The sequence below is a fragment of the Hipposideros armiger genome, unplaced genomic scaffold (assembly GCF_001890085.2).
Source record: "Hipposideros armiger isolate ML-2016 unplaced genomic scaffold, ASM189008v1 scaffold_94, whole genome shotgun sequence".
Classification (NCBI taxonomy): Eukaryota; Metazoa; Chordata; class Mammalia; order Chiroptera; family Hipposideridae; genus Hipposideros; species Hipposideros armiger.
Genome location: NW_017731444.1, coordinates 336,848 through 349,573, shown reverse-complemented (window position 1 = coordinate 349,573; position 12,726 = coordinate 336,848). Strand labels below are relative to the sequence as shown.

Below are 12,726 nucleotides of genomic sequence, written 5' to 3'. Positions count from 1 at the left end.
GGGTGGGGGCAGGCCATGGTATTTTTCTTAAGTCCTCCAGCCTCCCTCCCCCATCCCTGGTGACTATAAGGTACAGCAAGAGCAAACATTTTCTGTAAAGGGCTGGGTAGTAAATAATGTAGGTTTTGCAGGCCATATGATATCTGTTACAACTGTTTAACACTGTTGTTGTAGCACGAAAGCAGCCATAGACACTATATAAAAAAATCAGCATGGCTGTTTCCATAAAGCTTTCACAGGCAGCAGGCCAGGTTTGCCCTGTAGACCATAGGTTGCCGATCCCTGCTGTATGCCAGTAGACATTGGTTCTCAACACACCTAGGGACTATTTCACACTCCCCTCACCAAAGTGCTCCCAGAGACAAGAGATTCTGGGCTGGGGTGGGGAAAACCACATCCCTTCAAGCACTTCTTCTCAAACTGTGAGTACCCAGATTCCCTCAGGATCCTGATAAGATGCGAGTTCTCATTCAGCTCTCAGATCTGAGTTAGGGCCTGAGGTTCTGCATTTCTAATAAAATGAGGCTGATGCTGCTGGTTTATGGGTTACACTTTGAGTACGAGTAGCAAGGGTCAAGAATAGACTTCAGAATTGGGCAGGGAGGGTGTACATTCGAATAAGATTTTCTGAAGAGTCTAAGATAGCCTCTGTGGGTGGAAAGCAAGGAGAGAGGGAGAGTGGGCACACCCTCCTATGAAGCTAGAATCTTTGCTCCAGGATCATAAAGTTCCAGCCCAAGGGAACCCCAGAAGGGTCCCTAAGAGCCCAGAAGGCAGTTCCCCAAACATTCGTGGCTTGTTCACTGAACTTAAAGACAGAAGAAACAGTGTTCCAACAAGGACGTGGAAATGGAGGGCCAGCGCTCTGGTGAGGAGCTGAATGCAGCCAGAATGGCCTGGAGAGGCAGGTCCAGTGACAGGCATAGTCTTGTCAAGCTCAGTTACTGGGATCAGTAATGTTTACCCTCCCCTTCCCAATTCAGAAATTAACATCAATCAAAATCCAAAATGACAAGATGCGGACTGGAAACCTTCCAGCCAACATGAAGAAGAACCGGGTTTTACAGATCATTCCATGTAAGAGTCCTCTCCCCACCCTAAAGCCTTAGTGCCTCATGCCCCCCTTCCCCTCCATCCCTTCCACTTCTCAGGTACTAGTTAATGATCAGCTTGGAGACAAGAGGCATTGCCTCTTGTTGCTCTCAGTTCTTTAGTGGCTCCTGAAAATAAAAGCTTGAAAGCCAAAGGGACATGCTAGGAACGCGCATGTCTTTGCCCAGCTGGGATTATATCTGCCCAGGGCCTAGGGTGGGGAGGAAAGGTGAAAGAGAAGGGGAAGACAAGTGATGTTGGGGAGCCACAAGCTGCTGTCTTTCCTGCAGATGAGTTCAACAGAGTGATCATTCCAGTTAAGAGGGGTGAGGAGAACACAGACTACGTGAATGCATCCTTCATTGACGTAAGTGCTGTCTGTGTCCCCAGAGCCCCCACCACTCCATGGGCCTTGTAGCTGGGCCATGCAGTGCCCCCAACCCAGTGCTCAGGAGGGTCATATTTGAGTCAGATTCAATTCAGAACTGACACGCACCCTGAGCACTAGGTCTGTCAGACTCCAGAGAGCAGAAGGTGGAAGGAAGCAGGGGGCATGCACCAGGGTGATAATTGGAGGAAAAATTTCACAGCACAAACCATAGCCAAAGGCTGAAAACCTCTGATCTTTCCCATTCCTGCTCTCCATCCTAGCTCCAACCCCTGTTCCCTCACCCTCATGGAAAGAGACTAGCTTATCAGGCAGTTTGGTCCTCGGCCTCCCTGATTAAACCACCTCACTCCTACCATTGACCTGGCCTCTGCAGGGCTACCGGCAGAAGGACTCATACATCGCCAGCCAGGGCCCTCTCCTCCACACAATTGAGGACTTCTGGCGAATGATCTGGGAGTGGAAATCCTGCTCTATCGTGATGCTAACAGAACTGGAGGAGAGAGGCCAGGTGAGCTCAAAAAGGTCCTGGGCTGTGGGAGACAGAGACCACATGAAAAAGGTGTGTGTGGGGGATATCTAAGAAGGTATGTTTGGACCTTTTCTTTGACTTAAACTGCCCAAAAGGCCATTTCCAGGCAGTATTGCCCAGCCAGTTGGTATCTAAGCAATCAATAGTTTCTCTCAGGACTGGAAGAGCAGTGCAGTCTGAGCCTTCATTCGGTTCCCAGACAGTTCACACCCTTCTACCTCTTTCCTGAATCTAGTCCCCCTCCCCCAGCCTAGCTTTGTGCGTAGCCTGTCCTCCCCCCTCCCCAGGTTGGGCAGAGCTCTCCATCCTCAGCAGGTTCCCACGGCATTTTTAGCCCTGGGCCACAGTGGGAATAGCCACTGCGGGCCCCTGCTCTGGATTCCTCTAGATTCCTCAGACTGTCAGTGATTTTTATTTTTCTACTGTTGGTCCCTGCCCTTTAGCCTAGAAGAGAGTCACCCCACCAGCTCTCTAAACTGAATTTGCTCTTGTTGAATATTCCAAAGCCTGTGCCTTCTCTCCCCCAAAACCTCATCTTCCAGCAGCTTACCTTGGCCTTCTGAACTGGTGCTACTTCAGTAACAGCTCTTTCTGCCATCTCCCACCCCACAGCCACGAGAGGCATCTCTGGAGTACCATTCCCCCTGTTCTCTTTTTCTCTCAAATAGCTGGCTTTGTTTAAGTCCAGCCTGCTTCCTCTGTTTGTGTTGCTCTGCCCATATGGAGAGCTAAATTAAATAAACCCTGTGGCCTTCACCTGGCTGAGTAGGATAAGTTCCTACCATCAGTCTACCATCTATAATCATCATATGTGGCTTATCTTTACTTTATCATCCCTTAATTCCTAACCCCATAAGTTTACCAGGCACACCATATCTGCTTCCCTGAAATAGCTGTGTCACCTTGAAACTCACTCTGCAGTGCTGACCGTTCTCTTACTGGTTCTGACCATGTAACCACCTTCGGTAGTTATCCCCATTAGTCGGCCAGAGCAAGCTGCCCATTTGCTTTCACTGTTGACCAACCCTGCCCAGTTTTAAGAGGGGACTGTCTTGATAGTTCCGTAACTCTGCATCCCTGGGGGGCCTCCTTCCAATCTGCCCCTTTTCTTCTCTTTTGTGCTTCTTTACCTAAACTAAGATCTAAAATATCTAAAAGCCATTAGGTGTGGAACCATAGTACAGTTGACCCTTGAACATAGAGGTTAGATAGGGGTGCTAACACCACACCGTCAAAAATCGTGTGTAACTTTTGACCCCCCAAAAAACATCAGTCCCTTGCTACCCGCAGGAGATTGGTTCCAGGAGCCCCACGGGTTCCCAACCACAGATCAAAAATACTAATTTTGATCCACGGTTGGTTGAATCTGCGGATGCGAAACCTGGGGATACAGAGAGCTGACTGTATATTTATTGGAAAAAAATCCACATATAAGTGGACTTGCGTAGCTCAAGCCCGTGCTGTTTGAGGATCAGCTATAATTTTTTTTCTTGTCATTTTGTGATTCTAGCTTGTACACTCTTGCTCTCAAGCCCATTTGGATCTTAGCAGCAGTTCTAATGGTTTTAAAGCCTCAGTCTTCAGTCCTGGCTAATAACTTTGTAAAAGTGTTGGGAGGGAACTGTAGTAGCAAAATTCATTCCACCGACCGGTGCCCTAAAAACCAATATAATCTATTTAAGGTGAGCCTTAAGTAGAATTTTTTTTTAACTGTTTTGGTGGAAGAGGGGGTCCCAGAGCCCCAACCCCCCAGCCATCCCAGGGCTCTTAGTGGGCACACAGAGAAAAGCAGTGGTCTCGGGCATTTCCTTGATCCACCAATTCATGTATAAAGGGGATAATGAATGGTGGTCACACATGAAAAGCAAGAAAGGTCACTAAAAAGGATTTTTTTTTTTTTTAAGATTTTATTGGGGAATTGGGGGGAGGGGAACAGACAAGTTGCTGTTTTTTTTTGTTCTTCAGTCTAGTTGTAGAGGACGTTGCTTCACTGGCCCATGTTGCATTATCATTGTGCTCTTCCCGGGTGAGGCAGATCAGTCGCCAGCCACTGGACGGCCGCTCACGGCGGCTCTTGGCAGCTCATGCCAGCTGTCGGCCACTCATGGTAGCTTATGGGTGCCCACTGCAGCTCCACTGCAGCCTACACCGTCGCCTCACGGCAGCCCAGCTCCAAGTCGAGCTGTTGTTCACCATCTTAGCTGTAGAGGGCGCAGTGTCACTGGTCCTAATGTGGGATCCAAACTGGGGCCCCGCTGCTCAGAGCTGGCGTTCCCAAGCCAACTCTTAACCAACACGCCACTCGGCCAGCCCCTAAAAAGGACTAATAGTGATTATATTTGGACTGAGATCAGTGATTTTTATTTTTCTATTTAATTTTCCCAAATCTTTTATAATGAATATAGAGAATATTTATGATTGAGGATTTTTAAATTGCCAGTAATTATGTATCTAAGACCTTCCCCCAAATGCCCTTAAAGAAATGAACAGTATAACTGTATTTTGTTTTATTTATGTACTTATGCCTTGACTTAGGTTAACAGACACTGAACAAATTCATTTACCAGATACTTACTGAGAGCCTACCATAGGCAGGCAGTGTGCAAGGTGCTGGGAATAAAAAGATGAAGAGAGGCAGCCCCTGCCCACAAGAAGCTGTAGAGGGAACTGAGCCAGATGTAAGCAAAAGCAGACAGTAAGCCGTCTCCTCACTAGCAAAGAGAGAAATGCATGTGCGGGCAACTTGAAGGTGCCACTGCAGAGTAAAGACATAAAGAGAAAAAGGATGAAGGGGTACTGTGGAGTGGACAGTGGCGAAGCACCATGGCTGGCGGGGAATGTAACTGGGTTGAATTTTTCTGGATTAGCAGTCTGGCATATATAAGCAGCTATAAAAAAGGAATTGGATCGAAGACATTCACTCCTCCACTCCCCCCACCCTGCCATCGAGTGTTGGATGCAGCTGTGAGGCCATGGTCAGAGTTCTTCAGAGACCCTGTCAGTGCTGCAAATTAGACTAAGTAACACGAAAAGGTTAAGTGATTATCTCTGGTAGTGGAATTAAGTTGTTAAGTATAGATGTCCTGGTGAGGATCAGAAGTTAATTGGAGTGATGTTAAGTAAGGTAATGACCCTCTGAGTTTTCAGTACCTTAGGAAAGAAGTATGTTGGGTAAGGGGCAGCTGTACTGAGAGGAAGGCAGGCAGCTCATGGGGCAGCCCTGCCCCTACCACACATTGTATTCTGAGACCTTTACACTCCATTTGCCCCTCCAGGAGAAGTGTGCCCAGTACTGGCCCTCAGATGGGCTGGTGTCCTATGGAGACATCACAGTGGAGCTGAAGAAGGAGGAGGAATGTGAGAGCTACACCATCAGAGACCTCCTGGTCACCAACACCAGGGTAAGATGGCTGGTGGGCGGGGCTTCTCCCACAGGGAAAGCCACGGTGCCCCTGCCTCTCTGATCCCCTTCCCTCCAAAGGAGAACAAGAGCCGGCAGATCCGGCAGTTCCACTTCCATGGCTGGCCTGAAGTGGGCATCCCCAGTGATGGAAAGGGCATGATCAACATCATCGCAGCCGTGCAGAAGCAGCAGCAGCAGTCAGGGAACCACCCCATCACCGTGCACTGCAGGTACCGCTCGCCCCAGCCCTAGGGGGGAGGTAACGAGAGGTGAGCATGTGTCAGACAGCGAGGAAAGGCGGACAGGAGCACATGGCAATCAAGTTTGATGGCCAGGAAAGGGCCAGATGATAAGAGGATCTTGGTATTTGAACTTCACACATTAAGTGCTGGGGGACCTGGCCTTCTTAAGAAACACAGGAAAGAGAAAGGAGCAAGTGTTGAAAACAGTTTGAAGAAAAATAAACAAGACTAAGAATATAGTTGTGAAAGAGGAGGAGTCAAGAGTGTCTCCCAGGTTTGAGGTGGGGTTACTGGTAAACGTTGGTGTCATTGACAGAAGAAAGATCATAAGGGATCTCATTGGTGGAGGGAAAGGTGAATTTTGTTTGGAGCATGTTGTTTGAGATTGCATTTTAAGAAAAATATTTACCATGAGTTTGTATTGCTTTTATACTTAGGGGGAAAAAAGTATCCCTTTTAAAAGGGAAGGAAGGGGCCGGCCGAGTGGCTCAGTTGGTTAAGAGCTCACTCGAGAGTGCGAGCTCTGAACAACAGCGGTTCAATTCCTGGCCCAAACTGAGCTGCCACTGAGCTGCCAACAGGTGGCAGGATGGCTCAGCTAAAAAAAAAAAAGAAGGAAGGGGCCGGCCAAGTGGCTCGGTTGGTTAAGAGCTCACTCAAGAGTGCGAGCACTGAGCAACAGGGCCCTGGGTTTGATTCCCAACCCGAGCTGAGCTGCCGCTGAACTGCCAACAGGTGGCAGGATGACTCAGCTTAAAAAAAAAAAAAAGTGGGGGGTGGGAAGGAAGAATATATTTTAAATGCCTACGAATTGGTTTTGAAAATAGAAAAATAAGCAAAGAACTTTTAGGAATGTATCCAATCAATGTTCGTCAAGTGGCCAAAATGAAATAATTACAAGGATTGAAGCGCTGCTTTTAATAATAAAAGATTGTAAGTAATACATGTATAGACATATATTAATAGGGGACTGATTCAGTAAGCTCTGATATATCTCATGCTACAGAGCTGCAAAAAATGAATGAGGAATCTGTGTATAGACTGGTATAGAATAATCCTGTAGATTTATTGTTTGGTGAGAAAAACAATGGGAGACAAGGAAAGAAGATGTATATGTCTGTGTTGGTATATGCATAAAATAGCTCTGGGAGGATACACAAGGACCTGATGGCAGTGCTTGTTTCCCAGAAGGAAATTTGAAGGGCAGAGAAATGGAGTAGGAAGGAGACTTGTCACTGTTTTGGACCTTTTTGAAATTTGAACCATGCTAATTAATTATCTATACAAAAATAAATCATTTTAAAAAGTGAAGAAAAAAAAAAGTGTCAGAGTACATCAACTATTACTAATGGACAGTGAACATGAAAAGACACTAGACCTTACTAGTAATATGAGAAATAAGAATGACAACAATGAAGCAAAGCTGTTGCCCATTCGAGTGTCAAAACTGAAAGGATTCCTTGGCCTACCCAGATAAACACTTTCTGCGTACACTTTTTTATCTCCCTTTTTTATCTCCCATGCCCCTCTTGCCCTTGATCACCCTCTCTCAGGACACCCCCGATTCTCTAGCTGCCCTGCACCTGCACCATGCAGCTGAATGTGGCTGAAGAGAATCACTGTGTGGCAGGCCTCACTTTACATTTCTGCCCACTGGCCTTGTGGTTGGCCCTCACTGCTGTCCTGCAGTCCTGCATCTCCACTTTTCTACACCAGGCTAGGCTAATGAGGGTCCTGTGCCCAGTCTGGCCTGCCACCTGGTTTTGTGTGAACCTATAAGCTAAGAACTGTTTTTACATTTTTAAATGTTTTTTTTAAAATCAAAAGAATAAGAATATTTCATGACATGAAAATTACATAAAATTCAAGTTTTATTAGAACACAACTCTGCTCATGTGTTTATGGATCGGCCATGGCTGCTCTCATGCTCCAGCAGCACAGCGAGGCCAGAGTGGTGCTCCTCTGTCCTCACGCTGCTACTTGGCACACAAGAAACCACAGTTGCAGAGTTATAACTTGATTTTGTCTCTTCCCAGCAAAACTTAAGATATGTCCTACATGGCCCTTTACAGAAAAACTTTTGCCAGCCTTTGTCTTAGATGATTATTTCATACCTCCCCTCAACCCTCAAACCTCCAATACCTCTCCCATCCTCATATTTAAGACATGACTATGTATCCTATTTGACTAAGAAAAAAGAAGCTATCAGAGAGGACTTCCACATGTTCCTGCTACCACAGCTCCCCATCTGCGTGTACTGGTGCTGTGGACCCTGCAGCCCTCCCGTTCAGTGGATGAGTGGTCTGACCTCTCTGAAGCCAGCTACATTAATCCTCTATTGTTGAGTAATAATATTACCACCAACTTAGCATCTAAAAACAACACACATTTATCTCGCAGTGTCTGAGCACATCTCAGCCAAGTCCTGTGCTTCAGGGTCTCTCTCACAAGACTGCAATCAAGGTGTTAGCCAGGGCTGTGGTCCCACCCAAGGCTCAAATGGGAAGGATCCACCTCCAAGCTCACTTGGTTGTTGGTAGCATCCAGTTCCTTATAGGCTGCTGGACGGAGGACCTCTTGTGTGAAGTTCCTTGTCATGTGGACCTTCTGAGTGTGGTTGTTTGCTTCTCTAAGCCAGCAGAGGAGAAAGCATCTCCTTGCAAGACAGGCGTTATGAGCTCATGTGACATAATCACTATGTGTAATTATATACATGCCCTTGCTATTTCTATTGGTTAGAAGCACATCACAGGTCCTCAGGAGAGGGGCATCACACAAGGGCATGAACACCAGGAGGCAGGGATCTTGGGGGCTACACGAGAGCCTGGCAACACCCCTATCCTCCACTTGGATGTTAGTTCTGTCCTTTTGTCTCCACAAGGACCTACATGATCAGGTTTCCCTCTGAATAACTTAACTATCTGGATAATACCATCTTCATACAAATGTGCTATAACTTCTTCCGTCTTAATATTTTAAAAAAACAAACTTGGGGCCGGCCGAGTGGCGTGTTGGTTAAGAACTGGCTTGGGACGCCAGAGAGCCCCAGTTCAGATTGCACATATGAGGGCCAGTGACGCTGCCCTCTACAGCTAAGATGCTGAACAACAGCTCAACCTGGAGCTGGGCTGCTGTGAGTTGCCAGCGACGGCGTAGGCTGCAGCCCCTGCTGCAGTGGGTTGCCATGGGCTACCGTGTGTAGCCAGCAGCCAGCAGCCAGCAGCCAGCATGAGCGGCCCTCAAGCCGCAGTGAGCGGCCGTCCAGAAGCCGGCGACTGTTGTGCCTCGCCTGGGAAGAGCGCAATGATGGTGCCAACTTGGGCCAGTGAAGCAACGTCCTCCACAACTAGACTGAAGAACAAAAATACAGCAACTTGTCTGTTCCCCTTCCCCCAATTCCCCAATAAAAATCTTAAAAAAAAACAAAAAAACTCTTGCCTCCAGTTCCCCTCCAGCTACCCATTTCTGTTTTCCTTAATAATAAAGATTCTCGAAAGATTTGTCCATACTATTATAACTTTCCGGTTCCCCTCCTCCCATTCTCTCTTGAGCCCATTCCAGGTACACAGCACACACACACACACACACACACATACACACACACACACACTCACACTCACACGCCATTGCAGCTACCCCTGTGAGGGCTGTCTGTGACCTTCACATTGCTGAGTCCAGTGATCACTTCTCTCTCACTATCCTTGACCTTTGTCAGTATTAGACTCCTCTGTGAAATGCTTTCAGCATAGCTTCTCCCCTGGTTTTTGTGCTCATTGGCTGTTCCTTCTCTGTCTCCTTTGCTGACTCCTCCCCATCTGTGGTCCAGGGCCAGCCCTTGGACCTCTTTTCTCTGTCATCTGACAGTCGCTCCCCTAGGTGAGGCCATCTAGTCTCCTGGCTTTAATACCAACTCCTAAATCTTTATCGCCAGTTCAACCTCTGCCCTAAACTCCAGGTTTATATATCCAGTTACTTAATATTTCCAATTGGGCATTTCAGTTTAAAGGGTTTAAATCAGAACTCCTGATCCTTCTTTCTAAGCCTACTGTTCCCGTAACCTTCCCCAAATCAGTAAATGGTATTTCAGTTGCCCCTTAACTCAGGTTAGAAGCCTTGGAGCCATCCTTTTCTCCTCTTTTTTTTCACACATGCACGTCTAATGCTCCACCTTGCTCTTACATGCCAAATAATTTCAGAATCAAGTGTTTCTTATGCCCTCCACTAGGACCCCTTTATCCAGTAATTATCCCACTAATTATACTGGCCTCACTGCTTTCCTTGTTTCCACCCTTCCTCCTGTTCTCAACACAGCAGCCTGTGTTATGATAACCTTTTAAAGCTTCAGTTGGACCATATCACTCCTTAGAAATTAAGAACAGTTCATAAGGCCCAACATGATCTGAGGGCTACCTGCCCAGGCCAGGCAGGGGGTGCACCAGGGACTGGCATTGCATTTCCACTCCCCTACCCCCACAAGGGCTCTGACTCACTCCCACCACTCTCCTACCTACCTACCTTCCTTCCTTCCATCTATCAGATCTAGCGAGCAACACAACTTCAGCACCTACACATGCCCCTTCCTCGTGCCTGAGATGCTTGTTTTCCAGACAGCCATCCGACTTTGCCCTCACCTTCTTTGGGGTTCTGCTTACGTGGCACCCTATTAGAGAGCCTTCCCTGATCACCCAGTTTACAGTAGCAGCTCTCCCCACCCTACCTCTTTTCCTCTTTTTCCTTCCTATACTTCATGTCTTATCATCTGGGGGTACAGCTACCCACCACAGTCCCTGTCACACGGAGGCATTCAATAAGGGTCTGGTGAGTGAATCAGCTGATGACATTGAACAGGGTGGATAGTGATTGTGTCATGGTCAGAGTCTGGACTCCTGGGGTTTAGGAGGAAATGAGAGGCATGGAAAAGAATCAGCACATTGCACACCAGTGCAGAGGGGCAGGGTTTGTCAGGGGAAGGAAAAAGGGGACTAGAACTCTAGCATGAGTGAGCAGCAGGTCAGGGCATGTTTATAGGGAGAGACAGCAAAGCCTCAGTGTTTGGCAGGTGGGTGGGGGGTTGAGATTCTTCACCACTGTCCCGTGGGCCACGCAAGAAGGGCGGCAGGGGTGCGCTTGCCTCCCCAGAGCCATGTGGGTGTGGGGCTTTATGTGGAATGGAACAGACCTTCTGGGGAGCACCAGCCTAGGCCTTTATCTGTTCATTGCCACTGTCATTCACCTCGCCAGCACAGAGGACTATAGCAGGTATGTTAAGTGTGTCTGCTCTATTACAGTGCCGGGGCAGGACGGACGGGGACCTTCTGTGCTCTAAGCACAGTCCTGGAACGGGTGAAAGCAGAGGGGATTCTGGATGTCTTCCAGACCGTCAAGAGCCTGCGACTGCAGAGGCCACACATGGTCCAGACACTGGTATGCTGCCTGCGTATTTGTCCACGCCACACCACCTGCAGCCCTTCACTGTCAGGGCCAGCCCAGGGGAGCTCTTCCAAGGGGCCCATCTGATTGTCAGAAGCCTGGGTAACCACAGACCCATCCTTCCCCGAGGTGCCCCAAGCAGAACAGGCCTTGCTTGGGAGGCAGTGAGAGCAGTGGGGGCGTAGCAGTAAGAGAAGCAGGTGGCCTCTGTAAAGGCTAGAAGGGGATGCAGAGTGCCTCCTCTGCTGTGCTCAGGCTCCCTGTTAAGAGGTCTGACTCCTCACAGTCTGACCAGTAACCAGTGAGTACAGGGACAGACATCCAAAAGAGTTCCTGAACCCCGTGGAGCTAGACCTGTCTGAGGAGAAATAAAAGTAAATTTTAAGAGGTTTGGGAGTTGATAAGGTGCCTCCAGCCTCTTAGCCACGATGAGGTGTGGGCCCCACAGAGCCATCTCCCCACCTGCTCTCCCATATCAGCACACACATGACTTCTGCAGGCCTGGGACCATCATCTTCCTCTCTGGTCATCTCCACCTGTAGATGATTAGCTGTAATCACCCCAGAAGGGGACTGCTGTCAGAACTGACAGATAGACCAGGACTCAAGTGGAAGCGCAAAACCTTCATTTTCTCTCAATTTTCCATTTTAAAAAAAAAATGGGTCTGTTCGGAAAGCATGTATGTTTCCAGTAACTGTGGCTTTTTCCTCCCCTTTCCCTCTCCAGGAACAGTATGAGTTCTGCTACAAGGTGGTGCAGGAGTATATTGACGCATTCTCAGATTATGCCAACTTCAAGTAAGAGTCGATGAGACCCATGAACAGCAGAATTGCCTTTAATATTTTGTAATATTCTGTTTTGTTAATATACCCCAAATTGTGTATATATCTTATAACTGTTTTAGAAATTGGTACATAGGCTTCTATTACATTAGGTGGAGATTTTATATGTAAATGTGTTAGCACTGATAGTCCTTTTTCCAATGTTTTATTGGGGAATTAAATAGTGTGATGTTTGGATTGATATCGTGAAATCCTCTGCCTGGAATTTGGGCTGTATTGTTCTTTGGTTTATATACCTTTTCCTAAAGAAAAAACACAAAACCCTCTCCAGGTAGCATGGCATCAACTAAGAAAAAAAGCACAAAGTTCTCAGAGCTCTTGAGGAAATTGTTTGTCCCAGTGCCCCTTTCAGGCCGCTGTTCCCTCCCTGCTCTGTAAATAGCCCCTCCCCTCTCTGCTACACCCTTCCTCCCACCACCCACATCCACCTGGGAGTAAAGGGACCAGAGCGGTATCTCTGGCACCACACTAGGGATTATCAGGTAATAAAAGCTTTGCCTCCCTGAGGAAATGTCTCTCCCTTTGTCTGGGGTGGGGCAGCCATACCAGGACTGGGACTCTCCTAGGCCACTCCTGGTCCTACCGTTACTGTTCTGTCTCAACTGGCCGCAGAGAGGCACAGCCCTCCTGGCCCCTCCTTTCCAATCAGTGCAGCCCCTCCAGCTCTTAGCTAGTTGCTAGGACCCGCCTTTCCCTCCTTTGGTGCAGTGGGCCCAGCCAGCCTGGCACCCTGGGCATGGCCAGGGTCCTCATTGTTTCCCTAAGTTCAGGGGCATGGAGGGGAGAGGAGGTGGTTC

General features: G+C 47.9%; 1 protein-coding gene across 3 annotated transcripts in view; it reads left to right on the top strand.

Annotated features, from left to right (window-relative positions):
• Positions 1-12,440, top strand: part of PTPRA (protein tyrosine phosphatase receptor type A) — a 141,124-nt gene extending 128,684 nt beyond the window's left edge. For all 3 annotated transcript variants that reach the window (XM_019645715.1, XM_019645714.1, XM_019645716.1), the window contains 7 exons: positions 984-1,077; positions 1,383-1,459; positions 1,857-1,991; positions 5,288-5,413; positions 5,494-5,645; positions 10,946-11,081; positions 11,814-12,440. In XM_019645715.1, coding sequence (XP_019501260.1) covers positions 984-1,077; positions 1,383-1,459; positions 1,857-1,991; positions 5,288-5,413; positions 5,494-5,645; positions 10,946-11,081; positions 11,814-11,888 — 795 coding nt within the window. In that variant the 3' untranslated portion in view covers positions 11,889-12,440. The remainder of the gene's footprint in view (positions 1-983; positions 1,078-1,382; positions 1,460-1,856; positions 1,992-5,287; positions 5,414-5,493; positions 5,646-10,945; positions 11,082-11,813) is intronic.
• Positions 12,441-12,726: the final 286 nt, after the last annotated feature.